General features: G+C 42.6%; 2 protein-coding genes and 1 long non-coding RNA gene across 7 annotated transcripts; 2 read left to right on the top strand and 1 right to left on the bottom strand.

Moving 5' to 3' along the window:
- Positions 1–3,190: 3,190 nt before the first annotated feature.
- On the top strand, positions 3,191–9,270 carry zc3h12aa (zinc finger CCCH-type containing 12Aa). Of its 5 annotated transcripts, none has more exons than XM_028425483.1 (6): positions 3,191–3,486; positions 4,116–4,545; positions 4,885–5,024; positions 6,813–7,047; positions 7,189–7,295; positions 7,420–9,270. In XM_028425483.1, exons 2-6 carry the CDS (start codon positions 4,178–4,180, stop codon positions 8,433–8,435), a joined length of 1,866 nt encoding a protein of 621 aa, XP_028281284.1. In that variant the 5' UTR covers positions 3,191–3,486; positions 4,116–4,177; the 3' UTR covers positions 8,436–9,270. The 5 variants fall into 5 exon arrangements, with proteins under 5 accessions (XP_028281284.1, XP_028281285.1, XP_028281287.1 ...); XM_028425484.1 differs by having other exon boundaries at positions 4,075–4,545; XM_028425486.1 differs by having other exon boundaries at positions 3,191–3,490.
- A 1,782-nt stretch (positions 9,271–11,052) lies between these two features.
- Positions 11,053–14,853, top strand: LOC114448504 (nucleoporin GLE1-like). Its single transcript, XM_028425488.1, has 15 exons — positions 11,053–11,225; positions 11,477–11,695; positions 11,799–11,957; positions 12,043–12,182; positions 12,266–12,326; positions 12,451–12,714; positions 12,791–13,013; positions 13,124–13,236; positions 13,333–13,545; positions 13,668–13,858; positions 13,939–14,068; positions 14,153–14,257; positions 14,342–14,424; positions 14,511–14,574; positions 14,713–14,853. The coding sequence occupies exons 1-15, from the start codon at positions 11,127–11,129 to the stop codon at positions 14,779–14,781; spliced, it is 2,133 nt and encodes a 710-aa protein (XP_028281289.1). The 5' UTR covers positions 11,053–11,126; the 3' UTR covers positions 14,782–14,853.
- Positions 13,006–14,853, bottom strand: LOC114448505 (uncharacterized). The gene is made up of 3 exons (XR_003671908.1): positions 13,952–14,853; positions 13,698–13,839; positions 13,006–13,551 (listed from the first exon to the last, which is right to left on the bottom strand). It is a non-coding gene; the product is annotated as an uncharacterized LOC114448505 (long non-coding RNA).
- Positions 14,854–17,314: the final 2,461 nt, after the last annotated feature.

The raw sequence follows: 17,314 nt of genomic DNA, 5'->3' as shown, positions 1-17,314 counted from the left end.
TTTTGTTGTAAAATCTGCATATTTGAATGTTTTGAGACTGCAGTCATGCATGTTATATTGAATTTGTTAATGTTCCTCATGGGGGAAGTTGAGTTGTTGTTTAAGTTAGCTGCTGAGTATCACTTCTGGAGCACATGAACTTTGAGGTCACCTCTGTCTTGGTCTCCGACAGTTTTGATGTCTATCTGCTGTGATGTATACATATATATGACATGATTTTTGAGCATAAGAGAATGATTTGGATCTAAACAGTAATGTTGCTTGCAGTTAATCAATGAGATTAGAAATTAGCATTATAATAAAATTAATAAGCATTGCTATCACAGACCACTGTAATACAGGGGGTGTCTTTTAGCTCAGATCGGTAGGTCCAAAGTGAGTTAGTTAGTTCAGTGTGTTATCATGTGTTGTAGTGGTGCCACATTGTGACTCACCCTGGTCTATTATAGATGCCCAGTCAGGCATCCTTGGTCTTGTATCATGATGTCATGGGTGGCCTTTTTGCATTTTGAAAACATACTGATACTGTGTCTGTATACAAGGTCACAGGGGAATGAGACCACCTTGCTACTTATACGGGATAATTTTGCCTTCAGAGTTTTTGTGCGACATACCTCAGATATAGACTTGTCTTATCACTAGTGTGTCTGTGAACACAAGGCTGAAGCTTTCCCTGCATTGCAATGATATGCTCAGGGAATTCAGATGTCACTAATCAAAGCAAATCTAATTAAACACACACTCAAACCCTAGGCCCACACTATTCTACTCCTCCTTTGTCCAATTTCCATCAATACTTATAGCCACCAAAGTAGTGTTAATGCTTAACCTCCACTATGCGTACACATAATGCTATGAGGTCTTTGCTTGCTGTTCTATGTAGGACAAGTAGTAAGGTGTCTGAGGTAATAAATGAACAAGATGAATGTGGGGGATATGTTCATTTGAAAGCTCTTGTCACTGAGGGTTTGTCGTCCGGCTACACAAAGGCTAGAGCCGTCCTGCCTGATTTACTTTAGATTCAAACCGTGGCTAAATTGGAAATCGTGAATCACTCTGACACCATTGGAGAAAGATGGATTGCTTCAGTTAAAGGCTGCCTTTTCTTTACTTGGGATCTTTTTAAAGAAATCATACAAAAATTAATTTTTCTGACAGACGGCTGACCCGGGCAGTCAGTGAAAGCAATAGCAAAGGGAGGCCAGCGCTGAGGCACTACAAAGCTGTTTTTTTATCAGCATGGCAATATCCCAACCACATCCAAAAGCTCTCAGCAGCACAATGAGCCTGGCTGAATATTTGATCAACTGTCTCAGGTTTAACAAGCCCTGCCAAACTACACCTGCCTGGAGGGAAAAGATATGCCTTTGAGCAGGGCACTGCCTCCCCCAAGATGTTGAGGAAATAAGCATTTGATGTTCACAACACCCAATCTGCACTAAGCTCATCCAATCTTGGGCGCTTGGATTCTATGCAAGGTTCAAGATTTGCATTAGTGAACAATAGTTTTCAGGATGCCAATAATGCCTTCCAATGTAATCAAGCAATAAATTACAAAACAATACACTCAACCAGAAACCACTATAATCTAAATGGCGCTTTTACAGATTGGATTCAATAAAATAGTATATAACTGTCATTCTTGCCAAGTGTCATACAACAGATGTTCCTTCATAATGCACTTGGAAACACTCCCACATACTCATAATCCACTAGTGCAAAAAAGAGAGTTTATGTGAGCATGTGACTGTTGTGGGGACATAAATATGTTTAGACAATCAGACTGTGAGGACTTGGCTCTGATGTAAAACACTACAATAAGTTGGTTTAAAGTTATTGTAAGGCAAGGATTAAGGTTAAGTCTTCTGGAAAGGAATGTAAGTCAATATAATGTCCTCTGGAGTGATGGAAACACAACTGTGTGGGTGTGAGTGCATGTGTGCCTCAACTCATAGTTGCTGGCTGCAGCTCATTGCACTGCAGTAATATCAGGCCCTGCAGACACCTGGGACCAGCGGTGTGGGCCCTCAGAGGAGGCAACCGCCTGGCAACTGGCCCTGATTACTTTTTCCACTCTCCGGAACTCAACTCTGTACATGCCATTAACCAGCTACACGCAGTGTGATCCCAACTGAACCATGCCATCCACGCTGTACACAAAGGGTTACTCACACACACACACACACACTGCAAATTTCACAACCTAAAGACCAGTCGAAGACCACAACCACCTGCACACCGACCTCCCCAGTGAGGGCAACACCTGAGCAGTGGATAAGGCAAGGGTGACATCTAGTGGCTAGGAGCGGTTATACATACAGTAACACGCTGCACAGATGTGCCTATAAAATCATCATAAAACTGGATTTAAAAATGTTTTTAAGAGTTGCCTGATAAAAAATGCTCTCACCTTTAGGGCTCAATAGGTAACATTGCAAGAAAAACTAAATAATAAACTTGCCCCACTGTTTAGGGGGACTGATTTGAATATATTTGCATAACTAATAAAGATTATTGTCAGTTATACCTGCTTTCCATATAAAGCTATTTAAAATAAACTAATGAGGTGTAGCTTTAGGTGAAAGAAGAACTCTGATGCTTTGACATAGATGAGAGAAAAATAAAATTGTACACATGAACAAATATATATATATACATATATTGATATGCTAATATTAATTAAGTTATGTTAATGCTCTTTTTTAAATTACTTTATTCTTACTCAGACATGTTTTCAGAATAACCTTGAGCCAAAAGAGCAAGAAATAAAACAATGAACACATACATACATGTGACTATCTATACATTTATAATAAGACATCAGTATATTTTGTCCACACCTTCAAATAATTAGATCATTTGTTTTTTTAATTATTGTTATTATTATTATTATTATTAATAACAGAGTTGTGGTAGTTGTTCCTCTCATTCTCATTTGTAGTGAATGAGCAGTGGGAGTCTGTCATTTAGCCCCTGACAACTAGGAGGCGCCATATTCCTTTAAAAACATTCATTTTGACGTGTGTAAAAAAATGTCAAAAAAGAATAAACATATCGTTTGTAAGCGTCTCATTACAGACTTGGTATGGACATTGTGGCCTGCTATCAGGTTGAATGCGCTTTCTTTCCTGGGCTCTGGCTGTAAATGGTAGTTTCACAGCCTACAGATAAGGTTATGTTTAATTAACCTTCCTGTAACTACAACCGCCTGAAGGGAAAAAGCAGAAACAAGTGTGGTGACAGGTAAACCGCAGCGTGAACGACAGGCTGACAGCCGAGAGGAAGAGCAACACCTTATCTCATCTGCCCTGTATGCAAATGATTCATGACTCCGCATGCCTGTGACGGGAGGACGACAGGACGGGAAGAAATCCTTTCCAAAGCGGGAGGGGCTAAAAAGTCGGAACTGCGTTACATTTACTGTACAGCGAAACATTAGCGAGACTTCAAGTGACTTCTGCGAAGACAAAGACACACACAGAGCAGGTAGGTGTGTGTTTCCTCTCTGCTCAGCTGCGTTTGTTTGAAGTTGACTGTATAAGTTTAGCTGCCTACGGATTAGCAAGAGAGAGTTCCGCTCTTCTTACCTGTTCAGGTAGAGTGTGTCTGTGTTTTTGAGTGTGTATGTAAGTAGTAAGGCCAGAGCCCACATTTCTTCTTCTTCTTCTTCTCTGTTATGTTGAGGTGAGTGTTATGTAAGAGCCTGTCAAAGTTTACAGTATGTTTACAAGCCTCATCTGATTCCTTTCATTAGATGCTGGGCTAAATGTCACAGAAACATGACACAGGCTATAATAACATACCTGTGGATGTGTCATTGTAGTTTTGTCTGTCCACACTAACAAGGACAAATCTGTCAAGAAGATATTAAGAAGTGATGTGAAAGGGTTGTAGCTTCTTACTCTTCTTATTATTTAGTTCAATGTATTGCATTTTGTTGTAATTTAATTGTGAGAAAGACGCAAACTCACTTGTCAATATGTTCAGAAATACACATGATGTGTGGACCATATCAGCTAGAAAGGATGTTGCGGTCAAACTTTATGTTTGTTTTGTTGTTTACATCTTCCAGAGAGCGTGCTTTGATGCCTCAACCAAATATCTTTGTCCTGCAGTCACCCACAAGCAGATGTAACACGTCTTCTATGCTGCTGAAAAGAGACTCAGATGCTTCAGGATGGCCCAAGCACTGCCCAGCCAGAGAACGCCTTCAGACCTGCAGGAAGCTGACAGCGAGGAGCTCCAGCTCAGAGTGGACTTCTTTAGGAAACTGGGTTACTCCTCAGCAGAGGTGAAGGCTGCTTTGAGGAAGCTGGACCTAAGCACAGACACTAACGCTGTGCTAGGAGAGCTGGTTCGGAGCAGAACCAGCGCTCCGCCTGCTGTCTCCAGTTCTGACAGCAATGAAAGGAGCCTCAAAGACTCTCTGCTGCCTCCTAGTTGGACTCTCGGGCCCCCCAGAATCACACCACAACTCGGAGATGGAAAGAACACAGCAACAGAATTTAGACCCATAGTTATAGATGGCAGCAATGTAGCCATGAGGTAATTCAGCCAACAGTGTTTTTACTCAGTCTTTACTTTGGCAGTAAAACACCGGTAAAACTACATGTTTCAAACTCACTTAATACCAAGTTGTCACCTCACTTGACCTTTTGATAGGGTGTTTACTGCACTGCCTTTGCATGTTTTTGCAACGACAGGTGAAAGAATATGCAAATTCTTGAAACAGAACACAAAATCTCCACCCTTCAGCAGATACATGGTGTACTGAATGTGCGTGATAGCTAGAGGGAAAGGTCTTGTTAAAGCCAACATTCAAAGTACATTCTGTGGTTTCACAGTATTTATAGTCTAATTATTTGTACTAATCCTTTCTCACAGTCATGGCAACAAGGAAGTGTTCTCATGCCGAGGCATACAGCTCGCGGTAAACTTCTTCCTGGACAGAGGTCATGATGCCATCACTGTCTTTGTGCCTACCTGGCGCAAAGAGCAGCCCAGACCTGATGCCCCCCTGACAGGTGAGGTCACAAGATGTATAAACCAAAGCAGATGGATGGCTCTGTAGGTGTGGAGTAGACCACTGGGGTTTTTTTTAACCAAAGTGAAAAAAGCTTTGTGTTGTATTCACACTGCGATGTTCATATAGTATGTCCATGGGTAGTCAGAGATTTTAAGTATCAAAATGATAGTTTCACAGCTGTGCTACAAACTAAAGCAGTTTTGAGAATTGGGTGTGGTCTGAGTTCTCACAGAGTACACATGGGCTAGAGAAACAAGGTGATTAAGCACTGCAGGGACACAGGAGCTGGTGTGAAAGTTTCCAGGAACAGCCCTTAGATCTAGATGCTATAATTTCCCTCATTTTCCTGCTTTTGTCATGCTTTTATTTGTGCTAAAAAAATCAACTGGCACTTCACTTTAATTTAGCAAGGCTCTAAATACAGGAACAGATGTTTAGTTCTGCAAATGAGCATGCATGTTTATCCCATGAAAACAAACCTGAAAGACATGGGGCAGGCTGCCTTCACTTGGCAAGTTGGTTTTGAGTTTCTAGTCACCAGTAGCTGCTCTCCCACTTATAGAGAGAGTTAAAAACGTTGGCTTGATGACTTTCTCATATGTATATCTTAATTAATATGCTTATCCCTGCCAAAAAACAGTCAGCAGATTGTAAAGCTGTTAATTCTTTTTATACTTTTCACATTACCAGTAATCAAATCCTGTAAAAGGCGTACATGTGATGACCACTAAGATCTCGCCTTAGTGAGTGATAATCCTGTATCAGTGATTCATTCCCACAGCAGCCACGAGATACTGCTTCAGTGTTGTCAGAGGCCAAACTAATACACTTATTTCAAAAAGCACAATACAAAAACAATACATTACATTACAATACATTGCGAAACGCAGGTTTACTCTGTTGGCCAACAAATTAAGTCTCACTATGAAGCCACAACCACAGCAAGAGTATTCAGAATAATTGTCTGTAATTGTTCTTGAGTGGGTTAAATATCCTACACTCAGACAGTAGCAGGCTATAAAAGCCTCTACATTTCAGACAACTGAGTCATTCTGGGTGTATCTATACAATCCAGAGAGGCATCATGCCTGAGGAAAAACGAAGCCTTTTATTCATCCTAACACATATTATTTTCATTCTAGCCTTGCTTACCTAACTCCTAACACAACAACAGTATTGAAGGTTGGGTCGTTCTTTTGAAACGGGTGCTCTCATGATAAATAGTGGCTCTCAGGATTTAGTAACTGTGTAGCTTGGGTGGAGCCATCCAAAGGTTCTGTTTTCAATCTGTGAACAAGGAAGTAAATATTAGCCTGCAGGCACACATGGGGAAGCCCCATCAGGAAGTACAGTTGTGTTTTTTCCCTACCTATCGTAGTTTAGTCAACTCAGTTAAGTGCTGACAACCATCTACAACCAGAGGTCAAGAGCCCTCCAGAAGCACCTTAAGTAAACATCACACAGAAAAACTGGTTCATATATTTAACTTCAACTTGTTTAATAAGCATTAACAGTGCATGTTTGTATTACACTGAATAACATGACATATTATTTGTTGAGACAATGTTTTTTGACATATTTTTTTCCCATGAATGATCACTGGTTTTTGTATTTAGTAGGTAATTGGTGTAGATAATAACAAATGTGTGTGATGTTACATAACAAAGTGCCTGATAAGTATTATCTAATTATACGACAGGCACAGGCATTGTAAAACAAGATTTAATACATCGTAAAAGGTCAGCACCACCTTAGTGATCTCATTCATGGTTGTTTGTGTTTTCAGATCAGCACATCCTGATGGAGCTTGAAAAACAGAAAATAGTCGTCTTCACTCCATCTCGACGAGTCGGCGGCAAACGAGTGGTCTGCTATGACGACCGCTTCATCGTCAAGTTGGCATACGAGTCAGATGGAGTGATTGTGTCCAATGACACCTACCGTGATCTCCAAGGAGAAAGACCTGAGTGGAAGAAATGCATTGAGGAGAGGCTCCTCATGTACTCCTTTGTAAATGACAAGTAAGCAATTAGCCTGTATTTCTATGTGAGCCTTCCAATAATGTTTTGTTAAAGTGGTTCCAGAGGGCATATTGCAGTGTTTAATTATTCAACACACAGCTGAGTTGTCACGGGCTGAATTTATGTCTGTGTTTTGTGTAGATTCATGCCCCCAGATGACCCCCTGGGTCGCCATGGCCCCAGCCTTGACAACTTCCTCAGGAAAAAGCCTCTGCCAATGGAGCACAAGAGACAGCTCTGTCCATATGGTAAGATAGAATTAGCATTCAGGAAGTGTGAAAGTACATAAATATGTTGTTTACACTTCTAGAGATGTCGGACAATACACAAGAATGTGGTTTATTCATGTTTTGGCTTGTTTTTTCCTCTCAGACAAAAAATGCACTTACGGCCTCAAATGTAAGTTTTATCATCCCGAGCGTGCACACAAGTCCTATCTGTCCTTAGCTGATGAACTCAGGGAGAAAGCCCAAATTACTACTGCGAAAGAAGAGAGAAATGCCAGATCATCACCCAAACAGCTCCAACCTGATGCTGGACCTGCTCAAAATGCCTGTTCCCACCCTAGAGACTGTACCACAGAGCTCATGAGGGACCAGCAGAGGTCTCCACATCCTGCCCAGGTCAGTGAAAATAACCTGCTGTACTGGGAGGACAATCATATGCCGTGTTCCGCAACAGGAAGCCAGTGTAAGAAAGAGTGGCCTGGGCTACACACGATGTCAAGTCATTACTATGCCAACATGTCTCAGGAGTACCTGGATTCTGGCCTCGGCTCAATTGAGAGCCAGTACTCTGACATGTCCCACTCCCTCAGCAACTCCCACAGACTCCAGCCTCAGCATCAGAGTGCCCTCCCGGGACCCAAACATGTCTCAATGCATGCAGTTTCCATGCCTCCATGCAGCAGCCAGCCCTGCAGGTGCTGCCCCCCTTCAGTCCCTTCAACAACCCACCAACATCACAGTCACATGGACTCCAACTATAGCACCTACCCTCCTCATATGTTCCCATCCAACATGCCCCACCAGCACAGCCTCTCCAACCCTTACTATTATAATGGGGCGCCACACCCTCAGCAAAGTTACTGGTCAGATCCCTTTCAGGGGCGACCTCAAACCAGGGCGTCAAGTAGCCTCCCCTCTTCAATACACTGCGCACACTCACACAACTCTTGCTGTTCTTACAACAGCCATCAGTACCATTCCTGGGGGCAACAACCGCCATCTCCTGCTGCATTTGACCCTCAAAGGTCAGAGCTTCGCAAGAAGCTGCAAGCCATATTCAACCCACACCAGGTGGACACAGTCATGGAAAGGTTTCCGCATCTGATGGATGCTGAGAAGCTGGCTGCAGAGATACTTAACCTGAAGGCTCAGATATTCTGATTGTTTGTGTGAGCTCAGTTAGGACATTTTGTCCCAGCTTCTTGTCAAAGTTTAATGTGTGGTCATACAGATGATGTTTCTTTATGTGCAATAATAAAAGAGAATCTCTTATTTGTATGACATTGCAGTCAAATGTCACTGGTCATCCATGTATATGGATCAAAGGTGCCTCTAAACAAAACATTTTATGATTAAGCTTCAAGAGTTTTGACTGTTGATGCATATTGTATCCAATAGCCTATGATCTGTTTCAGGTTTCTATGTATAAGGAACTGCTGTAAAAGTGTTCTTTCAATACAGTTCTTCAGAACAGTCTGCTGTTCAGTATTATCTCTTGTCAGATATGTATTTAAATATACTGTGGTCACCTGTAGTTAGTGTGAATCCTGCAGAGGACCAAGGCATCAAAACAGTACCTCTTAATCTGGAAGCTGCGATAACTTAACGCAATGATTCCAGTAAAAGGAATGTGCTGATGTGTCATCATCTGTTTCCTGTAAATGAGCGTCAGTTTCATGAACCAAAACCCAGACAAAAGTTCTCATAACAATAAAATGTGTGTATGCGCTGTATGATGATGAAAAAGGCACAAAATATGGAATTAAGTTCTTAAAAACATTCAGATTTGTATATTCTTATTTAATTACTCATTGTGAACAATTACTGTAAGATAAGAAATCATTGTAAGCCTGTATTTACTAAGATAACACATGTATAATGGTATAATGTATATATGTGCCAGGTTAAGCTTTTATGATCTGTGTTCTTCATTGTTACTACAGTGACAGTGAACTTTTTAAAGTTCAACACGTTGTTAAAGATTTAACCCCTTCAACTCTTTTGTCTTCATACTTGATCACTAGGGACTTTGTCTTGTAAGAGTATTTTTCACTTTTTTTAAAACTACGAACCTACTGAATCCTTGTATTTCACTTGTGTGTTTTAAATGTGCAGTGTTCTGAGGATTGAGAGAAAATGTCAGCCTGAGTGTGTGAGTGTGTGTGGGTCATAGATTTGTAATCACCAACTTCCAGCAGCAAAATTCTCACTGCTGTCAAGCAGCAAAGCACCCAAAATGATGTTTCTGTGTAAGTCTATGTTTAAACAGTGTTTCTGACTTGTTTTAACTACACTGCTCAAAACAATAAAGGGAACACTTCAACAACACAATGTAACTCCAAGTCAGTCACACTTCTGTGAAATCAGCCTGTCCAGTTAGGATCAACACTGATTGTGGATCAGTTTCAGCTGCTGTTGTGCAAATGGAACAGACAACAGGTGGAAATAAGAGGCAGTTATCAAGACAAGCCCTTTAAAGGAGAGGTTCTGCAGGTGCTGACCACAGACCATTTCTCTGCTCTCATCCTTTCTGCCTGATGTTTGATCACTGTTGCATTTGGTCAGTGCTCTCACCCCTAGAGGTAGCATGAGGCGGAGTCTACAACCCACACAAGTTGCTCAGGGAATGCAGCTCATCCAGGTTCGTCTTTGTGAGTACTGATGTATTCAGAAAGCACTTGGACATGAGTGGTTGTTGTTTGGAGATCTGTTTTTCTTTTAGTTTGTTTTCTGACTGTCTAACTTGACATAGTTATGTGGTGTGAAGACAGCATAGTTTGGCTTTTTCTTAGAATCTCAGAATACTGACCTTATTCTCAGAATCTATTGTGAAAATAAGGCCATGACCTTTTTCAGTGACTTTCTGTAAAAAACCGAACATACGTTTGTCTCCTATACAAAGTTTAGTCATGGGAGCATTAACACTTTTCCGTATTGTTTCAGTAAGGTTACCCTTCCATAGGAGAAATGTATGTTTCTTTTAAACTGTGAGCATAACTCAGTTATCACCATATTCTTGTGTTCATTAATACACAGACACATGCAGATATGTTTTTCCATCCATCCAATGTTAGTATGCAGTAACCTCCTATTTACAGTAGGGGGCGCTGTCGAGACAACTCATGCGAGAATGCACACGTTCCGGGTCGGGTCTGTAAATCTTGACACTTTTTGGAGCATTTATGATGGACTTATACAAGTTGCAGTATTCTTTACCAAACTCATACAAATAAGTGGATAATGAAAGTGAATAAAGTCTAAATTTCTAACAAATAAATTATCAGAAATTTGAAATGGTATCTAGTGCTGAACAAATCATTTCAATCATTTCTTAAACAAAAAAGACAAAATATCCATAGCTCATCACCCAAACCACTACACTATCAACCCTAATCAGCTTCATGCTGTAAGATCATAAGTTGAAACTACACAACAGGTAACTCAGTCACTAATCTGTGCTGAATTGATTTGGTCTGATTGTGTTGATCAGAAATTGGCCACAAGCAGTAAAATTCAGAAAGAAAACCAAGAGAGGATCATTATCACAGACTACAAACGCTGCTGTGACTAACTTAAAGAACGGCGCATTTAAAAAACGCCGTAATGACCAACTAATGACGAACGGTGTAAAAACCGTACGAGGTATTTTAAGAAAGACGCTTCTCTGTCTTCTTGGGTTGCCATGGTAACGCGTTGTTTAAAGCACTCGCGCGATTCAACTGCTTCTGACGTATCAAAGGACGCGTTGAAGCAGTGTTTCCAGACAAATGCTGAAAGTCAAAGCTTGTTTTGGAGTGTCTGCATCACTTGGGCCATCTCCACTGCTGTTATTGTAGTCTCGACTTTGTCAAGATGGCTTCCAAAAATCTACTAAGGGAAACTTTACAAGGTTTAAAAATGTCAAAAAAAGGAAAAATCAAGTTCGACCCGTACTGGGCGGAAAGAGGCGAGGTGAGTGTTTGTTAGCTAACATTAGCTAGCCAGCTAGTTTACCAGTATTTAGCGTGAAAATGCATTACATTTAACGCCCGTACATGTCAGAGGACACTAGCTACAATTCCTTAGCGGCATTTTAAGCAGTAGATGTGAAATATCGTTACACAATTAATTACCAGACCATTTGTGTATCGTGTCTTCTGATTTATGAAGCCGTGTTGTGTGTTCAGGCACTCTGTGATTAACGCACTCCTGTGTTTTTGCAGCATATTTTAGAAGGATACAAAGGGGACCTCGGCTTGTCTCCTAACTGTGCGGGCGTAATGGACCGCCTCAGCTCGAGGCCCCTGAAGAAGTCCTCCTTTCTTTGCTCCAGCTCTGGAGGCTGCAGCCCTGACTCCTCTGCAGGATCCGTTTCTGACATCAACACCATCAACACTACATTTTCTGCAGCCACACCTTTAAAGAACAAGCGGCGGCATCTGGCAAGTCCCCTTTCCTGCAAGGTAAATTCAGATTGGATGAGGTGGCACTCAGATTCACAATAAAAACACTTTTAATTAATTGTGTGCTGAATCTGTGTTTTAGGCTGTTAGTGATGAAATGAATAGTGAAACTCCAGAGGCTGATGTCAGCAAGGTTTCCAGTCCAGTGTCACTACCCGCCATTTCCCTGCTGTCATCCAAAGCCATGCAGACGGCTGGTTGTATTGTCAGAATTGAGAAGAAACATCAGGAAAAGGCCAAGGTCGGGCTGTGCTCTGTTTCGACGCATTTGATTATTAAGGACTCTGCAGTTCTACCTGACTGATGTCTTAAATCTCTGGTCTTAGTCAGCGCTCAGACTGCGGCAGGAGAAGCTGGTGGTGGCGGTGGCTGACGCAGCATCAGAGCAGCTGAAACGCTTCGAGGAACTGATGGAGCTGAAGCAGAAGCAGGAAGACCAGAGTATGAGAGACATGAGGGACAGAGAGTAAGACACAACGAGGAGTAAAATTATTGTAACATTTCTGAAATGCTGTGTCATCAACTGCTTTTCCACTTCCTGCACTGTAGAACTAAAGAGAGCATGGTCCGCTATGAAAAGCTGAAGGAAGAGCAGCGACACCGAATGAAGGTATGATGATATGAAAAGATACTGTGAGCGAGAATGACACCTTTAAATTTGCAGAAAACTACATCATTTCAGGTCCTGCTGATTTAAACACTTGGACATTTCTCCTAATCTTTCTGTCAATCAGAATCTGAACCTGAGCCAAAAAGTTGCTGAGCCAGAGCAGCAGCAACTTTGGGAGGCGGAGCTTGAGAGGCAGACGCAAGTGGATGGCAGGGAAAGACTGCAAAACCTCCACACCATCCAGGTAGAAATCCTGCAGCTCAACCAGCTGCTGAGGCCATCCAGTCAGACAAAGACCGACCTCCCACCAACCAGCATCAGTTCCTACAGCACCCGTGGGAACCAGCTGTGCTCCCAGGTGTCAGTGGTGGTGAGAAAGACAGCCGAGGTCAGTTAAAACACTGCACATTCTGTAGGACACTTGTGGGAACATAGCGGAAAAACTCACCTCACTGTCTTTACAGGGACAGTTCCCCAGCGTGGAGGACATGACCATGGCTGAGCAAGCCCTCCACGAGATGAGGGCGCTGATCCAACTGATGCAGGAGGAGGTGGTCAAGGCTCATGAGTGGAAGAAGGAGGAGCAGGAGCAGGAAGAGAAGCGCAGGAAGATGGCAGCGCTGCAGGCACAACAGGACGTGCAGAAGAAGGCGGCGCAGTCAGCCCAACAGAAGGCGATGAAGAAAGGTGTGTGGCCACTGCAAGACCACTAAATGCTTGATGATTACATGTTTAGGGCAGAAAGTCTGTGCTGTTGGGCTGTTACCAGCTAAATGCTTAAAAGAATTATTGCACAGGGCTGCAGAACACTGCTGAAGACAGCACGCTCAAATGGTACAAGGAGCTGCAGCAGACGGCCGCTCAGTGTGCTCAGGCCATCGAACAACTCAGCACCACAAAGGATGCTCAGGTTGGACTTTTTTGAGCAATGTTTCCGATTTATTTATTTGTGGAGCACCAATCAACACCAGGTAGATTTCATGAGCCATACTTTTTTATGACTCAGACAAAGAAACTGAAGCAGGAGCTCCAGAAAGCAGCCACCATCCCTGTCAGTCAAATCTCCAGCAACTCGGGTTCTCAGCTTCGAGAAATCTTTGACAAGATCGACAAACTGCTGTCAGGAGGAGCAGTGGTGTCCGGTGGGAAGTCTGTCTCTGTCTCGCAGCATCCACAGGGTCTGGACTTTGTCAGCTACAAACTGGCTGAGAAGTTTGTGGTGAGTCTGCCGTCAAGATATGAAAATATGAGGAAATCAATTAACTCCAAATCAGAACTTTGAGATCTAACATTTTCAGGAGAGAAAGAGCCACATCTAAATAACTTCTTGTCCCCACACAGAAACAAGGAGAGGAGGAGGTGGCGTCTCACCACGAGGCCGCCTTCCCCATTGCTGTGGTGGCCTCTGGCATCTGGGAGCTGCACCCTCGGGTGGGAGACCTCATCCTCGCCTGCCTGCACAAGAAGTGCCCTTACGCTGTGCCGCACTATCCTCCAATGAAGGACGGCACGCCTGTGGAGGAGTATCAGAAGTGAGAGACTCAAAAAGGCATCGCTGCTCACATAATGTCTGAACACAGAGTTCAGGTCCTGTCCCTCCCCCCTTCAACAGGATTCTCGGTTACCGTGTGGGCGAATCTGGAGTGGAAGACCAGGACAGTTTCCTGAAGAGGATGTCCGGGATGATCCGTCTCTACGCTGCCATCATCCAGATGAGGTGGCCCTACATCTCCAAACAGGGGGTAAGAATACGCCTCACTTCCTGTTCAGGGTCACATGGTGGGTTTGTAGAATATAACTCACACTCGCCACTTGTTGTGTTTCAGTCTCTTCCTCACGGTCTGAACCACGGCTGGCGCTGGCTGGCTCAGATGCTCAACATGGAGCCGCTGGCTGACATCACAGCAACACTGCTGCTGGATTTTCTAGAAGTGAGTTCTGATGGTTGTTCCAGAGTCATCTGGAGGATCAGAGGAGCTCTGTGAGTTGTTGATCATTTTGTGGGTCTCTTTCAGGTTTGTGGAAATGCTCTGATGAAGCAGTACCAGGGTCAGTTCTTTAAACTCATGCTCTACCTGAAAGAGGAATACTTACCCAGGTACACGCTGGCTTCACATTCAAAATGTTTTATGAGCAGATGTCATCACGTCTGATGGCTCAAATGTGCGTTTGTGTTGTCTCCAGAATCGAAGCGGTGACGAGCAGCGGACAGATGGGCTCGGTCAGCAGACTGCAGGAGTTTCTAGAGGTTTGTTACCGTTGGATCGGACATGAGATTACACTGATTTATGCATTGAGCTTATCTGCACGGCCATGATATGATGTCTGTCAGATAGTTACACATTTTGATAGATAAAAGCTACATCAGTCTGCCTCTCGCACACAGACGGCACTGCAGAACCAACAGATCAGCCCACCAAAAGGCCAGCTCAGCTCCCGCTTCTGGAGAACGTGACAGAGCTGTGGAGTGTAGCGGAGAAACTTCAGTACCTGCCAGAAAACGTGGAGCTGCTGGACTTTTTTTATTCACACATCAAAGAGCTCATCTCTTGATGATTGTGTTTTACATATTTATATATATATATATTTATACATTATATTTATATTCATGATTTCTGGATCCACCAAGAAAACAGATTTGTGCTTTGATAGGCTGTTAAAGCTAATTTTACTGTAAATAATTAAATTGTTTTGTTCTAAAACTGTGAGTGTTTCTTGCAGCAGAGCACAGTTGTGTTGTTGGACAAACAGGTTGTAAAATGAATTGTGCAAAAATCTAAACTACAAACCACAACCAGCTGTTTACTGTGTTCGGTTGTTGTACTCTGACATGTCCCATTCCCTCAGCAACTCCCACAGACTCCAGCCTCAGCATCAGAGTGCCCTTCCTGGACCCAAACATGTCTCAATGCATGCAGTTTCCATGCCTCCATGCAGCAGCCAGCCCTGCAGGTGCTGCCCCCCTTCAGTCCCTTCAACAACCCACCAACATCACAGTCACATGGACTCCAACTATAGCACCTACCCTCCTCATATGTTCCCATCCAACATGCCCCACCAGCACAGCCTCTCCAACCCTTACTATTATAATGTTGCGCCACACCCTCAGCAAAGTTACTGGTCAGATCCCTTTCAGGGGCGACCTCAAACCAGGGCATCAAGTAGCCTCCCCTCTTCAATACACTGCGCACACTCACACAACTCTTGCTGTTCTTACAACAGCCATCAGTACCATTGCTGGGGGCAACAACCGCCATCTCCTGCTGCATTTGACCCTCAAAGGTCAGAGCTTCGCAAGAAGCTGCAAGCCATATTCAACCCACACCAGGTGGACACAGTCATGGAAAGGTTTCCGCATCTGATGGATGCTGAGAAGCTGGCTGCAGAGATACTTAACCTGAAGGCTCAGATATTCTGATTTGTTTGTGTGAGCTCAGTTAGGACATTTTGTCCCAGCTTCTTGTCAAAGTTTAATGTGTGGTCATACAGATGATGTTTCTTTATGTGCAATAATAAAAGAGAATCTCTTATTTGTATGACATTGCGGTCAAATGTCACTGGTCATCCATGTATATGGATCAAAGGTGCCTCTAAACAAAACATTTTATGGTTAAGCTTCAAGACTTTTGACTGTTGATGCATATTGTATCCAATAGCCTATGATCTGTTTCAGGTTTCTATGTAAAAGGAACTGCTGTAAAAGTGTTCTTTCAATACAGTTCTTCAGAACAGTCTGCTGTTCAGTATTATCTCTTGTCAGATATGTATTTAAATATACTGTGGTCACCTGTAGTTAGTGTGAATCCTGCAGAGGACCAAGGCATCAAAACAGTACCTCTTAATCTGGAAGCTGCGATAACTTAACGCAATGATTCCAGTAAAAGGAATGTGCTGATGTGTCATCATCTGTTTCCTGTAAATGAGCGTCAGTTTCATGAACCAAAACCCAGACAAAAGTTCTCATAACAATAAAATGTGTGTATGCGCTGTATGATGATGAAAAAGGCACAAAATATGGAATTAAGTTCTTAAAAACATTTAGATTTGTATATTCTTATTTAATTACTCATTGTGAACAATTACTGTAAGATAAGAAATCATTGTAAGCCTGTATTTACTAAGATAACACATGTATAATGGTATAATGTATATATGTGCCAGGTTAAGCTTTTATGATCTGTGTTCTTCATTGTTACTACAGTGACAGTGAACTTTTTAAAGTTCAACACGTTGTTAAAGATTTAACCCCTTCAACTCTTTTGTCTTCATACTTGATCACTAGGGACTTTGTCTTGTAAGAGTATTTTTTCACTTTTTTTTAAAACTACGTACCTACTGAATCCTTGTATTTCACTTGTGTGTTTTAAATGTGCAGTGTTCTGAGGATTGAGAGAAAATGTCAGCCTGAGTGTGTGAGTGTGTGTGGGTCATAGATTTGGAATCACCAACTTCCAGCAGCAAAATTCTCACTGCTGTCAAGCAGCACTACACAGATGTTATTACCCAAAATGATGTTTCTGTGTAAGTCTATGTTTAAACAGTGTTTCTGACTTGTTTTAACTACACTGCTCAAAACAATAAAGGGAACACTTCAACAACACAATGTAACTCCAAGTCAGTCACACTTCTGTGAAATCAGCCTGTCCAGTTAGGATCAACACTGATTGTGAATCAGTTTCAGCTGCTGTTGTGCAAATGGAACAGACAACAGGTGGAAACAGGTGGTGTTATCAAGACAGCCCTATAAAGGAGAGGTTCTGCAGGTGCTGACCACAGACCATTTCTCTGCTCTCATCCTTTCTGCCTGATGTTTGATCACTGTTGCATTTGGTCAGTGCTCTCACCCCTAGAGGTAGCATGAGGCGGAGTCTACAACCCACACAAGTTGCTCAGGGAATGCAGCTCATCCAGGTTCGTCTTTGTGAGTACTGATGTATTCAGAAAGCACTTGGACATGAGTTGTTGTTGTTGGAGATCTTTTTTTCTTT

This window comes from Parambassis ranga, chromosome 16 (assembly GCF_900634625.1).
Source record: "Parambassis ranga chromosome 16, fParRan2.1, whole genome shotgun sequence".
Taxonomy (NCBI): domain Eukaryota; kingdom Metazoa; phylum Chordata; class Actinopteri; family Ambassidae; genus Parambassis; species Parambassis ranga.
The sequence above is the reverse complement of the archived record's forward strand: the minus strand, read 5'-3'. Positions and strand labels throughout refer to the sequence as shown.

Excerpts from the sequence above, each read along its gene's own strand:
- zc3h12aa (XM_028425483.1), top strand. The coding sequence starts at position 4,178 with ATGGCCCAAGCACTGCCCAGCCAGAGAACGCCTTCAGACCTGCAGGAA. Across the intron at positions 7,048-7,188 it reads TACTCCTTTGTAAATGACAA|ATTCATGCCCCCAGATGACC; the intron begins GTAAGCAATTAG and ends TGTTTTGTGTAG. Across the intron at positions 7,296-7,419 it reads GAGACAGCTCTGTCCATATG|ACAAAAAATGCACTTACGGC; the intron begins GTAAGATAGAAT and ends TTTTCCTCTCAG.
- LOC114448504 (XM_028425488.1), top strand. The coding sequence starts at position 11,127 with ATGGCTTCCAAAAATCTACTAAGGGAAACTTTACAAGGTTTAAAAATG. Across the intron at positions 11,958-12,042 it reads AACATCAGGAAAAGGCCAAG|TCAGCGCTCAGACTGCGGCA; the intron begins GTCGGGCTGTGC and ends CTCTGGTCTTAG. Across the intron at positions 12,327-12,450 it reads AGCAGCGACACCGAATGAAG|AATCTGAACCTGAGCCAAAA; the intron begins GTATGATGATAT and ends TCTGTCAATCAG.